This window comes from Bombina bombina, chromosome 4, assembly GCF_027579735.1.
Source record: "Bombina bombina isolate aBomBom1 chromosome 4, aBomBom1.pri, whole genome shotgun sequence".
Lineage (NCBI taxonomy): Eukaryota > Metazoa > Chordata > Amphibia > Anura > Bombinatoridae > Bombina > Bombina bombina.
The window spans coordinates 109,277,360-109,289,710 of NC_069502.1; the positions used below are offsets into that span (position 1 = coordinate 109,277,360).

General features: G+C 40.1%; 1 protein-coding gene across 1 annotated transcript in view; it reads right to left on the minus strand.

Annotated features, from left to right (window-relative positions):
* Nucleotides 1–6,693: 6,693 nt before the first annotated feature.
* LOC128656942 (rhodopsin-like) overlaps nt 6,694–12,351 on the minus strand; it is a 48,241-nt gene continuing 42,583 nt past the window's right edge. The window contains exon 4 of the mRNA XM_053711134.1: nt 6,694–7,353. Within this exon, the coding sequence (XP_053567109.1) occupies nt 6,994–7,353 (360 nt within the window). The 3' untranslated portion in view covers nt 6,694–6,993. The remainder of the gene's footprint in view (nt 7,354–12,351) is intronic.

Consider the following 12,351-nt stretch of genomic DNA (forward strand, 5'->3'; position numbering starts at 1 on the left):
AGGAGGGGGTGGGATTGCACAAGAGGGCTATTGTGCAGTTTTAAGTGTCACAAAGCGATGCTGTATCGCTAGTGGCGATTGTGAGAGGATAGATTCTCTACTTGAGAGCAGATATGAAACAGGCAATAAAAGAGTGTGCGCAAACAAGGTTGTGTAGAACTCCTGTTAGTTACTTTAACAATCCTATATTCTATTGTTTCTCATTTCCAGTTGTCAGGGCACATTAACAGTTCAGGTTTTTCAGGATTACTTTGGATGAGAGCAAGTTAACAATGGTTACTGACTGGCTTATTATTTCACCTGTTCTCTAGTTCAGATATCCTGAAAATGTAACTTGTTAGTGTGTCCATGGACTGGAAGGTTATATTCCACATGACCTTTTTTACACACTTTTGTTTCCTGCCTTATTGTCCTCAGCAGAACAAATTGCTAAGGGAAAACCTAGGTTCCAACATGGTGACACCCATTACTTTATAGAAACTAAAGTAGTTTATAGAAAATAAACCTTTACACTTTTATATTTAAACAACTTTTATCATTTTATAAAATATACATCTACTCACTTTTCCCAGGCTAATCTTTACTTTGAATACATCATTATATCTAGCATTTATTTGCTGTTTAATATCCTTTTAAAGGGACAGTCAACACCAGAATGTTTTGTTGTTTAAAAAGATAGATAATCCCTTTATTACCCATTCCCCAGTTTTGCATAACCAACACAGTTATAATAATATACTTTTTACCTCTGTGATTACCTTGTATCTAAGCCTCTGCAAACTGCCCCCTTATTTCAATTCTTTTGACAGACTTGCATTTTAGCCAATCAGTGCTCACTCCTGGGTAACCTCACGTGTGAGCTCAATGTTATCTATATGACACACATGAACTAACGCCCTCTAATGTTGAAAAACTGTCAAAATGCATTCACATAAGACACGTCCTTCAAGGTCTAAGAAATTAGAAAATGAGCCTACCTAGGTTTAGCTTTCAACTAAGAATACCTAGACAACAAAGCAAAATTGGTGACAAAAGTAAATTAAAAAGTTGTTTAAAATTACATGCCCTATTTGAATCACAAAAGTTTATTTTGGCCTTGACTGTCCCTTTAAGGTTCTTCTTTGCAATACGCTTACAACAATGTTGTTGGTAAGTAGTTTGACATACCTCGTAATTTTAGAAGATTTTTCACTGGCTTATAATTGCTTTCCTTATTGTCAGGATACATCTGCAGCAGCGCGCGTTATTAGGGCAACTAAATGCTGTTCTTTCTTAATCACTATATTTAATAGCATTTCCAGCTTAACCATCAGACGTACAATAGAAGACTTTGGTTTCTTGAGGCAGCAGCACCAGCTAAATGATGCTTCTTCTCAATGGAGAAATTTCAACGCAGTACAATGTAGAAATGTAATTTGTAAGGTAAATTCAAATGATAGAACTCTCAGCCCTAAACACAGCGGCGGCAACTAGCGCTTTCTAAATGTTCATAGTCAATGAAAGATGATCTCTGATATCGATAAACGATTCACTCTCATTTTGCCTTCAAAAAAAACATTTAGTAAACTTTAAATAGTAAAGTTCAGAGTGTTTTTCAGTAAGAAAATTATATGTTATTATTTTTCTAAGTGCCTGTTGATGATTTTGATGTTATGCTTTTGACAGCGATGAGGATACATAATTTAAATGTTAGAAGTGCAGAGTTACAAAAACTGTCCAGTATAGTTATGTGTTGCATCAGTATCTGATATACGTGTAAGTGTTTAGGGCTGGAGGTGAGCTAATTTGTCCAGGCCTTGCACAACTGAGAAGGTTTGAGTCAATATTAAATAAGGGATTACAAACTTTAACCAAAGACTTAACCTTGTGCACACTCCTGAATTAGCACATCACATACTTCTAATAAGATGTGCAAATCAATGTAAATTTATACTGATATCACAAGGTGATTAGTGCATACCACTTTTTAAAACTTGATGTAAACTGTTACAGAGAGCACCACCCACCCACCAAAACTACAAGTCTCCCTAACCGCATTTTGAGAGCACAAATCTCTTGTGAATTTAAAGTTCTTTTGGTGTGATATTCTTTTGCACACTCTTAAATGACCACTCAATGCAGTAGAATTGCATAGTTAACAAGTGTATCATAAAGAGACAATGCAATAACTCTGCACTTCACAAAAGCGGTAGATTTTATTTCCATCACATTCCCCCCCCCCCCTATTTTCTGGTCCACTGTATCATGTGACAAACATCAGCCAGTCACAGACTAGTATACATATACCCTGTGAGCTTGTGCACATGCTCAGTAGGGTCCTGTTGCCCAGACAGTGTAAAAATAAACAGACTGTGCAAAATTTGGAATAATGGAGGTAAATTGGAAAGTGTCTTAAAACTGCAAGTTCTATCTGAATCGTAAAAAGTTTATTTTCTTCTTAAAGGGAAGAGTCCACAGCTGCATTCATTACTTTTGGGAATTCAGAACCTGGCCACCAGGAGGAGGCAAAGACACCCCAGCCAAAGGCTTAAATACCTCCCCCACTTCCCTCATACCCCAGTCATTCTTTGCCTTTCGTAACAAGAGGTTAGCAGAGAAGTGTCAGAAGATTTTTATATAGTCTCTTATGGAGGGTAGTACTCTTCGAAATGGGACTGGAGTTTTAAGTAATCCTGTCAGCCTCTCAGTGAGAGCTTGGATGAAAGTTAGAGTCCGGAGATGCAGGGAGAGTCTTTCTACGAAACCATCCCGACTCATGTTAACAGCTCCTTAGCAATCAGCGTTGACGAGTTTTGCTGCCTGCTTTCTTCTCTCAAGTCCATGTCAGAAGCGAGGCTATCAAGTCCAGACGGCTTTTGGCTCGGTTGAGTCTAATACCCTGAGCGGTCTCTAGCAAGGATCTTACTTGTTTTAACTGTTGGGCAGTCATCTCAGCCTTTTTCCTTTTTGTCTTTTGGCTTCTAGTGAAGCAGTTTTTTTTCCTATGGGAGTTTTGGGTTTTAGGCTGTGGTGCCCTCAGAAGGGGCTGCATTTTGTACCCACCCGTTTTGCATTCAGTGTCCTCTATAGCTTGGGTATTGTTTTCCCAAAAGTAATGAATGCAGCTGTGGACTCTTCCCGTTTAAGAAGAAAAACTTAAATTATGCTAACCTGATCATTTTCTCTTCTTCTAACGGGAAGAGTCCACAGCTCCCCGCCCGTGTTGTTCATATGGGGCGGGCGTATTTTTTGTTTCTTCTGGCACCTTTTTCACCCTGATATTTCTCCTACTGTTCCTTGTTCCCTCAGCAGAATGACTGGGGGATGAGGGAAGTGGGGGAGAGGTATTTAAACCTTTGGCTGGGGTGTCTTTGCCTCCTCCTGGTGACTAGGTTCTGAATTCCCAAAAGTAATGAATGCAGCTGTGGACTCTTCCCGTCAGAAGAAAAGAAAATTATCAGGTAAGCATAATTTAAGTTTTTGACTTGAGTGTCCCTTTAAATATTAGAGGTAGCTGTTTATAGGCCCTTGTTTCATTCAGTTGTTTGTGTTGTATGTGACCAAGCCCAATACCATAAGAAATTCATAACCCTATAGGGTTCATTTAAGGACACAGAGTTTCAGCTGCAGTTTAAAGGGAGACATCCCTACAGCTTAAAATATGTTTTAAAGTGTTAGTAAGATAAATATTAATAAATATTGGTTGTAATTTACAAGGTTTCATACCTGTTATTGAGAGGTCTTTTATTTGGTATTTATTTATTTTATTATAATAAATATTTAGGTAAAGTCTTTGCATGTTTTATCATTAGTACATTCTTGAAAAACATTCTTGTTAGGTTGCTAAACTTTTTTTTTTATCACCCTCCTAACTGTGTTTGTGCATGTGACCTATATGACAGTAATTATTTCTTTTGTGAGATGGTGAGAGTCCACTAGCCATCACGTGTGGGAATATTCCTCTCCACTAGGGGGAGGCAAAAGACACCTTAACACACCAGAGCTTTAAATACATCCCACTTTCCATGATCCTCAGCCATTTTCTTTTGCCTCCTTAGAGAGGAGTAAGGTGAAAGTGAAGTGCAAGATCTACTCACCATGCGGGGCATTGCCCCAAAGAAATCAGCTCTTTTACTTTGCCCAAAGTCCCTAATCTAAAAATAAAACCCACCCAATAAACCCTTAAAAAACCTAACATTAACCCCCGAAGATCCACTTACAGCTTTTGAAGACCGGACATCCATCCTCATCCAGCCGGGAGAAGTCTTCATCCAAGCGGCAAGAAGTCCTCAACGAAGCCGGGAGAAGTCTTCATCCAAGCGGCAAGAAGTCGTCCTCCAGGCGGGCAGAAGTCTTCATCCAGACGGCATCTTCTATCTTCATCCTTCCGACACGGAGCGGCTCCATCTTCAAGACATCCGGCGCAGAGCATCCTCTTCTTTTGATGGGTCTTGAAGAATGAAGTTTCCTTTAAATGACATCCAAAATGGCGTCCCTTGAATTCTGATTGGCTGATAGAATTCTATCAGCCAATCGGAATTAAAGGGTAAAAAATCCTATTGGCTGATGCAATCAGCCATAGGACTGAGCTTCAATCCTATTGGCTGATCCAATCAGCCAATAGGATTGAGCTCGCATACTATTGGCTGTTCCAATTGATAATTTCTTTTTTTTTTTTTGTGTAATCTAGTGTTTATTATTTTTTGTAATTTAGATAAATGTTTTTTGTTAATTTTATTTATTTAATTTTAGTGTAATGTTAGGTTTTAGTGTAGAACAGGTTAGGTTTTATTTTACAGGTAACTTTGTATTGATTTTAACTAGGTAGCTAGTAAATATTTAGTAACTATTTACTAGCTCGTCTACCTAGTTAAAATAAATACAAACTTGCCTGTGAAATAAAAATAAAACCGAAGATAGCTTCAATGTAACTATTAGTTATATTGTAGCTAGCTTAGGGTTTATTTTACATTTAAGTATTTAGTCTTAAATAGCTATTATTTAGGTAATAATAGTAATTTGTATTTAGATTTATTTTAATTATATTAAAGTTAGGGGTGTTAGGGTTAGGTTTAGGGGTTAATATATTTATTTAGTGTTAGCGATGTGGAAGGCTAGAGGTTTAGGAGTTAATAACTTTAGTATAGTGGCGGCGACATTGGGGGCAGCAGATTATGGGTTAATAAGTGTAGGTGGGTGGCGGCGACATTGGGGGCGGCAGATTAGGGGTTAATAAGTGTAGGTGGGTGGCGGCGACATTGGGGGCAGCAGATTAGGGGTTAAGAAGTGTAGGTAGGTGGCGGCGATGTCGGGGCAGCAGATTAGGGGTTAATAAATGTAATGTAGGTGTTGGCGATGTCAGGGGCGGCAGATTAGGGGTTAATAACTGTGATTTAGGTGTCAGCGATTTTGAGGGCGACAGATTAGGGGTTAATAAGTGTAATGTAGGTGTCGGCGATGTTGGGGGCGGCAGATTAGGGGTGTTTAGACTCAGGGTTTATGTTAGGGTGTTAGGTTTAAACATAAAAAATTTCCCCATAGGAATCAATGGGGCTGCGTTACGTAGCCATATTGCCCACAAACGCCGTTTTTTGCAAACCTGTAATAGCAGCGCTATTAAAGGTGAGCGGTGGAAATAACTTGCAAGTTATTACCGAGCCGCTCATAACGCAAAAGTCGTAATCTGGCTGACTGATATTAGTACAGCACACGCGGTGCCAGTCTGTGTTATAAATGAAACGGCTTACTACTATAATTTTATCTTTGTTTCATTTCCTATATAGCTTATGTTATCTTTCTCTTTGGTTTAACTGAAAACCCCTCAAGTTTTCATTGCCCCTCTTTAAACAGGATGCTTTATTTAAAAAATTGCAAGAGAGTGTAATTTGTACATTACTAAACTATATAACTATGCGTTGAACTCACACAAAGATGATAAATACATAGGCAAAGTTACACTCAGTTGCAGCAACCAGGCAGGACATAACCAGTAATTTGTTGGGTTGTAAAACTACTGCTCCTCATTGGCTGACTGGCCATGCCCTACTGAGTGAGACTTAACCTATGTGTTTACTCCCCCCAAGCAGTAAGTAATACAAAATTACAATGCCTTACAAATGTTAAACATGTCATTTTTAATTAGAATCTACCATTAATGCAGTTCACACCCAAGGCCTGTTGTGTAATGCTGACATACTCCCATATATATTGGATCGAAGAAATAATTTATTTTTACAATTTACACGTGCAAAGTCTTACTGTTAATAGAACAAAATGTCATTGTTCCCTACGTAATATTATCATTCACTCTGATCTATCCACCTCTACAAAAAACAGCATAGTTGTGCTAGCTTCAGCTGCGCATATATTGCATGTGAAAGACACAAAGGGGCCTATCAGCATTGCACCAGCAGCTCTTGTGAACTGCTGGTGCAACGCCGCCCCCTGCAGATTCGCGGCCAATCGGCTGCCAGCAAGGGGTTTCAATCAACCCGATCATACTCAATCGGGTTGAATTGCGGCGATGTCTGTCCGCTTGCTCAGAACAGGCGGACAGGTTATGGAGCAGTGGTCTTTAGACTGCTGCTTCATAACTGGTGTTTCTGGTGATCCTGCAGGCTCGCCAGAAACACGGGCCCTCAAGCTCGATCCGGAGCTTTATAAATGAGCCCCTAATTCTTGAAGCATTTCATTCAAGAAAGAAAAACAATTAAATCGTTGTACAAAATGCCCTTTATTACTAGTGTTCAGAATTTTCTTATATTTGTATAACCCACAAAAGCAATACATATTACATCATTTAAAGTGTTTTTAATATCCAGAATCATAGCAGATTTAGAGTCAATAATATTGTTCAGCTGCAATTTATCAGCAAATTATTGTTTTCCCCCACAATGTTGCTGTTATTAAAGGCAAATAAGTTGTTACAACACAGACTGAACTATAAATCATGAATTATGTGTTCATCATTATTTAATTTCTTTTTTGTGCATTTTAGCTATGATAGTTCATTATTCACGGCATTGTAGTTGATATGGAATTCTCTTTGTTTGGTTTGAGAACAGAGGAGAGGTGTACGTTTTCCCTTCCTGTCCAGATCACAGACACTGCAGGGTTCTCCGCTGAATTATCCGTGTGCAATAAACTAATCCTCCATCCACAGCACCAATTTAGCTGTTTGACTTTCTGTCTAAATGATTTGCTGAACATATAGTATATGATGGGGTTGAAAGCTGTTGAAGACTTAGCAAAAAGACAAGGAAGGAGAGACACCATTGGTGGGATGTATTTGCTGGAATTAAATATAGACCAAAAGCTGACAGCTGCGTAGGGCATCCAGGATACCAGAAATCCAAAACTAACAAGTAAGGCCATCTGAAAAAAATATTAATTTGGATTTTAGCAAACAAATACAACTTACTTTACTGAATAAAAATGACTATTTACTAAGATAAATTGTGATGGGGAATAAAAGATTTTTATGAGTTGAAATACATCTGGTGGGGATGATGACCAGTTGAATGAGTTTGTAGAGATGATGATATCTGTAGTGTACATAGAACCAAAGTCATATCCAGTATCTCTAAAAATAGATAATTGTATAGCACATCTGCACATTTACAGGAAACCTTAAAGGGACACGATACCCAAATGTCGAAGCAATTGAAAGTGATGCAGCTTAGCTATAAAAATCTGTCTAGAAAATATCACCAGAATAGCTCAATGTAAAAATGGAAGATATTTTACCTCATAATTTCCCTAGTATTTAAATCCCACTGTAAAGATAGTTTAAGCAGCCAATCAGGGTGCTAGTCCCAGGACTTGCAAGGGAGTGTGCATCTGGCATCTGCAGACACAGTCATGTTAATTCTCTATTGAGTTTAAAGAATTTTACTATGATATATCACAAGGTTTCAGTGAAATCTCATGAGATCACAGCACAGCTGATGCTGATTAGCCTTTTTTTTTGGACAGCATCTGAAGTATAACTGTTCACAGAGCATTTACTATGGTGAACTGAAGAAATTTTGAGGTAAAATATCTTTTTTTACGGAGTTGTTTAGGAGATATTTTCTTGTCAGCTTTTTACAGTTATACTGCATCAAGTGATTAAGCATATGAGTATTATGTTCCTTTAACTAACAGTCTTTCCAAAGGAGCAGGAGATTCTGGGTAAGGGTATGCAGCTGTCCTTTTTAAACACAGACTCATCATGCAAGGGCGGTGCTTTGCTATGAAGCTTTAAATCAAGAATAAAATGGGTATAACCCTTTGTTACATTCTTTAAAGGGATAGTCTAATCAAAATTAATCTTTCATGATTCAGATAGAGCATGCAATTTTAAGCAACTTTCTAGTTTACTATTATTATTAATGTTTCTTCATTCTCTTGGTATCTTTATATGAAAAAGCAAGAATGTAAGCTTAGGAGCCAGCCCATTTTTGGTTCAGCACCTGGGTTGCACTTGCTGATTGGTGTCTAAATCTAGCCACTAATCAGCAAGCGCAATTTGGTGGCTTTTTAAAATAAAGATACCAAGAGAACAAAGAAAAATTGATAATAGTAAACTAGAAAGTTGCTTAAAATTGCATGCTCTATCTGAATAATGAAAGTTTAATTTTGACTAGACTATGCCTTTAATGCATTATAGCATTTTAATATGCCCATTTAAAGGGATATGAAATCATAATTAAACTTTCATGATTTAGATAGCGACATAAAAGGCTCTCTTCAATTTACTCCTGTTTTCAAATTGACTTTATTCCCTCTGTATCATTTGTTAAAAAGTATGCCTAGATAGGTTCAGAAGTAAAAATCCACTACTGGGAGCTAGCTGGGGATTAGTGGCTACGCACACAAACCTCTTGTCATTGGTACATCTAGGTCCCAGTAGTGCATTGCTGCTTTGGAGCTGAATTGAACTAATTTGCAGGGGTTAAAAACATGGTTATGCTCTAACACATTAGGTCATTTTTTTTTACAATTGTATATCCCTTTAAGCATTTGACCTGCTAACAGTTTGTGAAAACACCTGATAATATAGTTTCCATCTTATATGAGGAGCGTCCACAGATTCATTCCTTACTTGTGGGAGCACAGAACCTGGCCACCAGGAGGAGGCAAAGACACCCGAGCCAAAGGCTTAAATACCTCCCCCACTCCCCTCATCCCCCAGTCATTCTTTACCTTTCGTCGCAAGAGGATGGCAGAGAAGTGTCAGGAGATTCGGAGTAGTCTCTCATGGAGGGTAGTACTCTTCGGTATGGGACTGGAGTTTTAAGTAGTCTTGTAAGTGAGAGCATTGACGAATGTTAGGGTCTGGAGATGCAGGGAGAGTCTTTCTGCAAAACCATCCAGACTTGTATTAACAGCTCCAAAGCAATCAGTGTTGACAAGTTTCACTGCCTGCTTATATCACTCAAGTCTTGTAGCGATGCTACAAGAATGTCAAACCTGAAAGGCTGTGTGTCTGTTCCACGGCGGTGATTCCGGTAAGATCGTTTCATTTTATACTGATATGATAACGTAAGAAGACAGGGTCACAGTTTGACTCCATTTATCTGTATGGAATCAAAGGTTAATATCTCCAGAAGGGGATTATTGAACAGGGGGGATTTACACATAATTTGCTTTATTATGTTTTATGCTGAGACATGTGTGAGATGAGGCTCAGGCAGATGTTGGAACATTCAGGTTTTACTTTCGTTTTTGGATAACTGCGCAGCCTGTTTGGCGTGCTTATTCCAGGAACAGGGGAGGTCCTGCATGGCACTCTACGTGACCGGGTGTGGTCTCATTGATTTCCTCTTTCCTGACCGTGCAGTTTACAGGAGATGGAGCGGTTACTCTGTGGGGACTGGATCATAGGAGGTGGTGAGTGCCCCAGCCATTGGGGGTATAAAGGTGCCATTTATCTTTGTCTATAGTCTATCTTGAAAGCGCAAGCTATGGAGGACTCTGATACGTTAGAGGTTACTCCCTCTTTACCTAAATAGAATACCTGAGGAGGCTACGGTATACCCGCCTGCTCAATTATGTTCCACATGCCTTGATAAAGTACTTATATCTAAGAAACCTAATATGTTTAGTACCACTGAGCTGTCCACCTCTGAGTGGTCTCCGTCCTGTGAGGTGGGTTCCCTGCAGTCATCTCCTATTATACATGCAGCTTCCCATTGCACTCCTAATCCTCCTTCGGGATGGGCCCTCTTACCACCAGACTTTACTGAACAGCTATAAACGGCAGTGTCTGCGGCCTTAAGTGCTTTACCTCGCCCTGCTAAGCGCAAGCAAAAGGTTAAATATTGCTATCCTTCCCAGGGGTCATATACTAATTTGTTGGATTTATCTGATACTAGAATATCCGCTGATTAGGACGCGTCTGATACTTCAGAGGATGCTCTTTCTGGGTTGGAATCTGCTGCCGGCTGCGGAGGAATCAGACTTTAGATTTAGGATCGAGCATTTACGCTTTTTGTTAAAGGAAGTGTTGGCTACTTTAGAAGTTCCAGAACCTAAATTACCTGAGGAACCTTCTATTCCTAAACTTGATGAGGTTTATAAGCACAGGGGGGTGCCACATACTTTCCCGGTTCCTGTAAAGATGGCTAATATTATTAAGAATGAATGGGAGAAACTTGGATCTTCTTTTTCCCCTTCTTCTTCCTTTAAGAAATTGTTCCCAGTTCCGGACTCACAATTGGAGTTGTAGGGTTCCGTCCCTAAGGTGGAGCTATCTCCACGCTCGCTAAGCGCACTACTATCCCGCTTGAGGATAGTTCGTCGTTTAAGTAACCCATGGATAAGAAGCTAGAAACTCTTAAGAAAAAAATTTCAGCGCAAGGGGTATTTCAACCTGCAGCGGGTATTTCATATTGGTGCGGCTCTCTATCAGAGATGATCAAGGTGGAAACTCCCCTTGAGGAGATCCAGGAAAAAATGTAGGCCTTGAGGGTAGCTAATTATTTTATCTGTGATGCAAATATGCAGATCATTCACCTGAATGCCAAGACATCAGGTGTTTCTGTTCTAGCCCGTAGGGTGCTCTGGCTGAAGTCTTGGTCTGCGGTCATGACTTCAAAATCTAGACTACTTTCCCTTCCATTTAAGGGGAAGATTATTTTGGTCCAGGCCTGGACTCAATCATATCCATGGTCACTGGGGGCAAATGTGCCTTTCTACGGCAGGATAAGAAAAATAAACCTAAAGGACAGGGTCCTAATTTTCGTCCTCTTTGATCGGATAAATCCCAATGCCAGCAGCCCTTGGAAACCATCTCAAGCAGAACATGAAGCCAGCCGAAACAAAATCGACATGAAGGGGCGGCCCCCGATCCGTTGCTGGATCGTGTTGGGGGCAGACTATCTCTCTTTGTGAAGGCTTGGCTTGGCTTGGGTACGTGCAAGACCATTGGGTTCTGGAGGTCATCACCCAGGGTTACAGGATAGGTTTCAAAACTCATCCACCCAGGGGCAGATTCCTCTTATCAAACCTATATTCAAGACCAGAAAAACGAGACGCTTTTCTAGGGTGCATGAGGGATCTCTCCTCCATGGGAGTAATTGTGCCGGTACCTCTAGCAGAGGGAGGACTGGGGTACTACTCAAACCATTTTGTGGGTACATTTTGCCCGATTCTGGACCTAAAGTGCTTAAACAAGTTCCTGTCGGTACCATTGTTCAAGATGGAGATGATAAGGTCCATTCTGCCCTTAGTTCAAGAGGGTCACTTCATGACTACGATAGAGTTGAAGGATGCTTACCTTCATGTGTCAATACACAAGGATCACTGCAAGTTCTTAAGATTTGCATTTCTGGACCAGCACTTCCAGTTTGTTACTCTTCCATTTGGTCTAGCTACTGCTCCAAGAGTCTTTATGAAGGTTCTGGGGGCTCTGCTCGCGGTGGTGAGATCCAGAGGTATTGTAGTAGCGCCATATTTGGACGACATCCTGGTTAAGGCTCTGTCCTGTCGGCAGGCAGAGGACCATTCAAGAGCTCTTCTACTTCTTCTTCGATCTCATGGATGGAAGATAAACTTAGAAAAGAGTTCTCTGGTTCCCAGTACCAGGGTGGAATTCCTGGGTACTGTAATAGATTCCATATCCATGAGGATATTTCTTACAGACCAGAGACGTTGCAAGATTACTTCCAATTTTCTTGCCCTCCAGACCTCCTTAAGGCCCTCTGTGGCTCAGTGTATGTAGGTAATTGGACTCATGGTTTCCAGCATATATATCCTCTCATTCGCCAGATTCCATCTCAGACCTCTTCAGCTGTGCATGCTGAGGCAGTGGAATGGCGACCACTTGGATCTGTTACAACAGATTTCTCTGGACAATCGGTCGAGAGAATTGCTCTCTTGGTGGCTCTG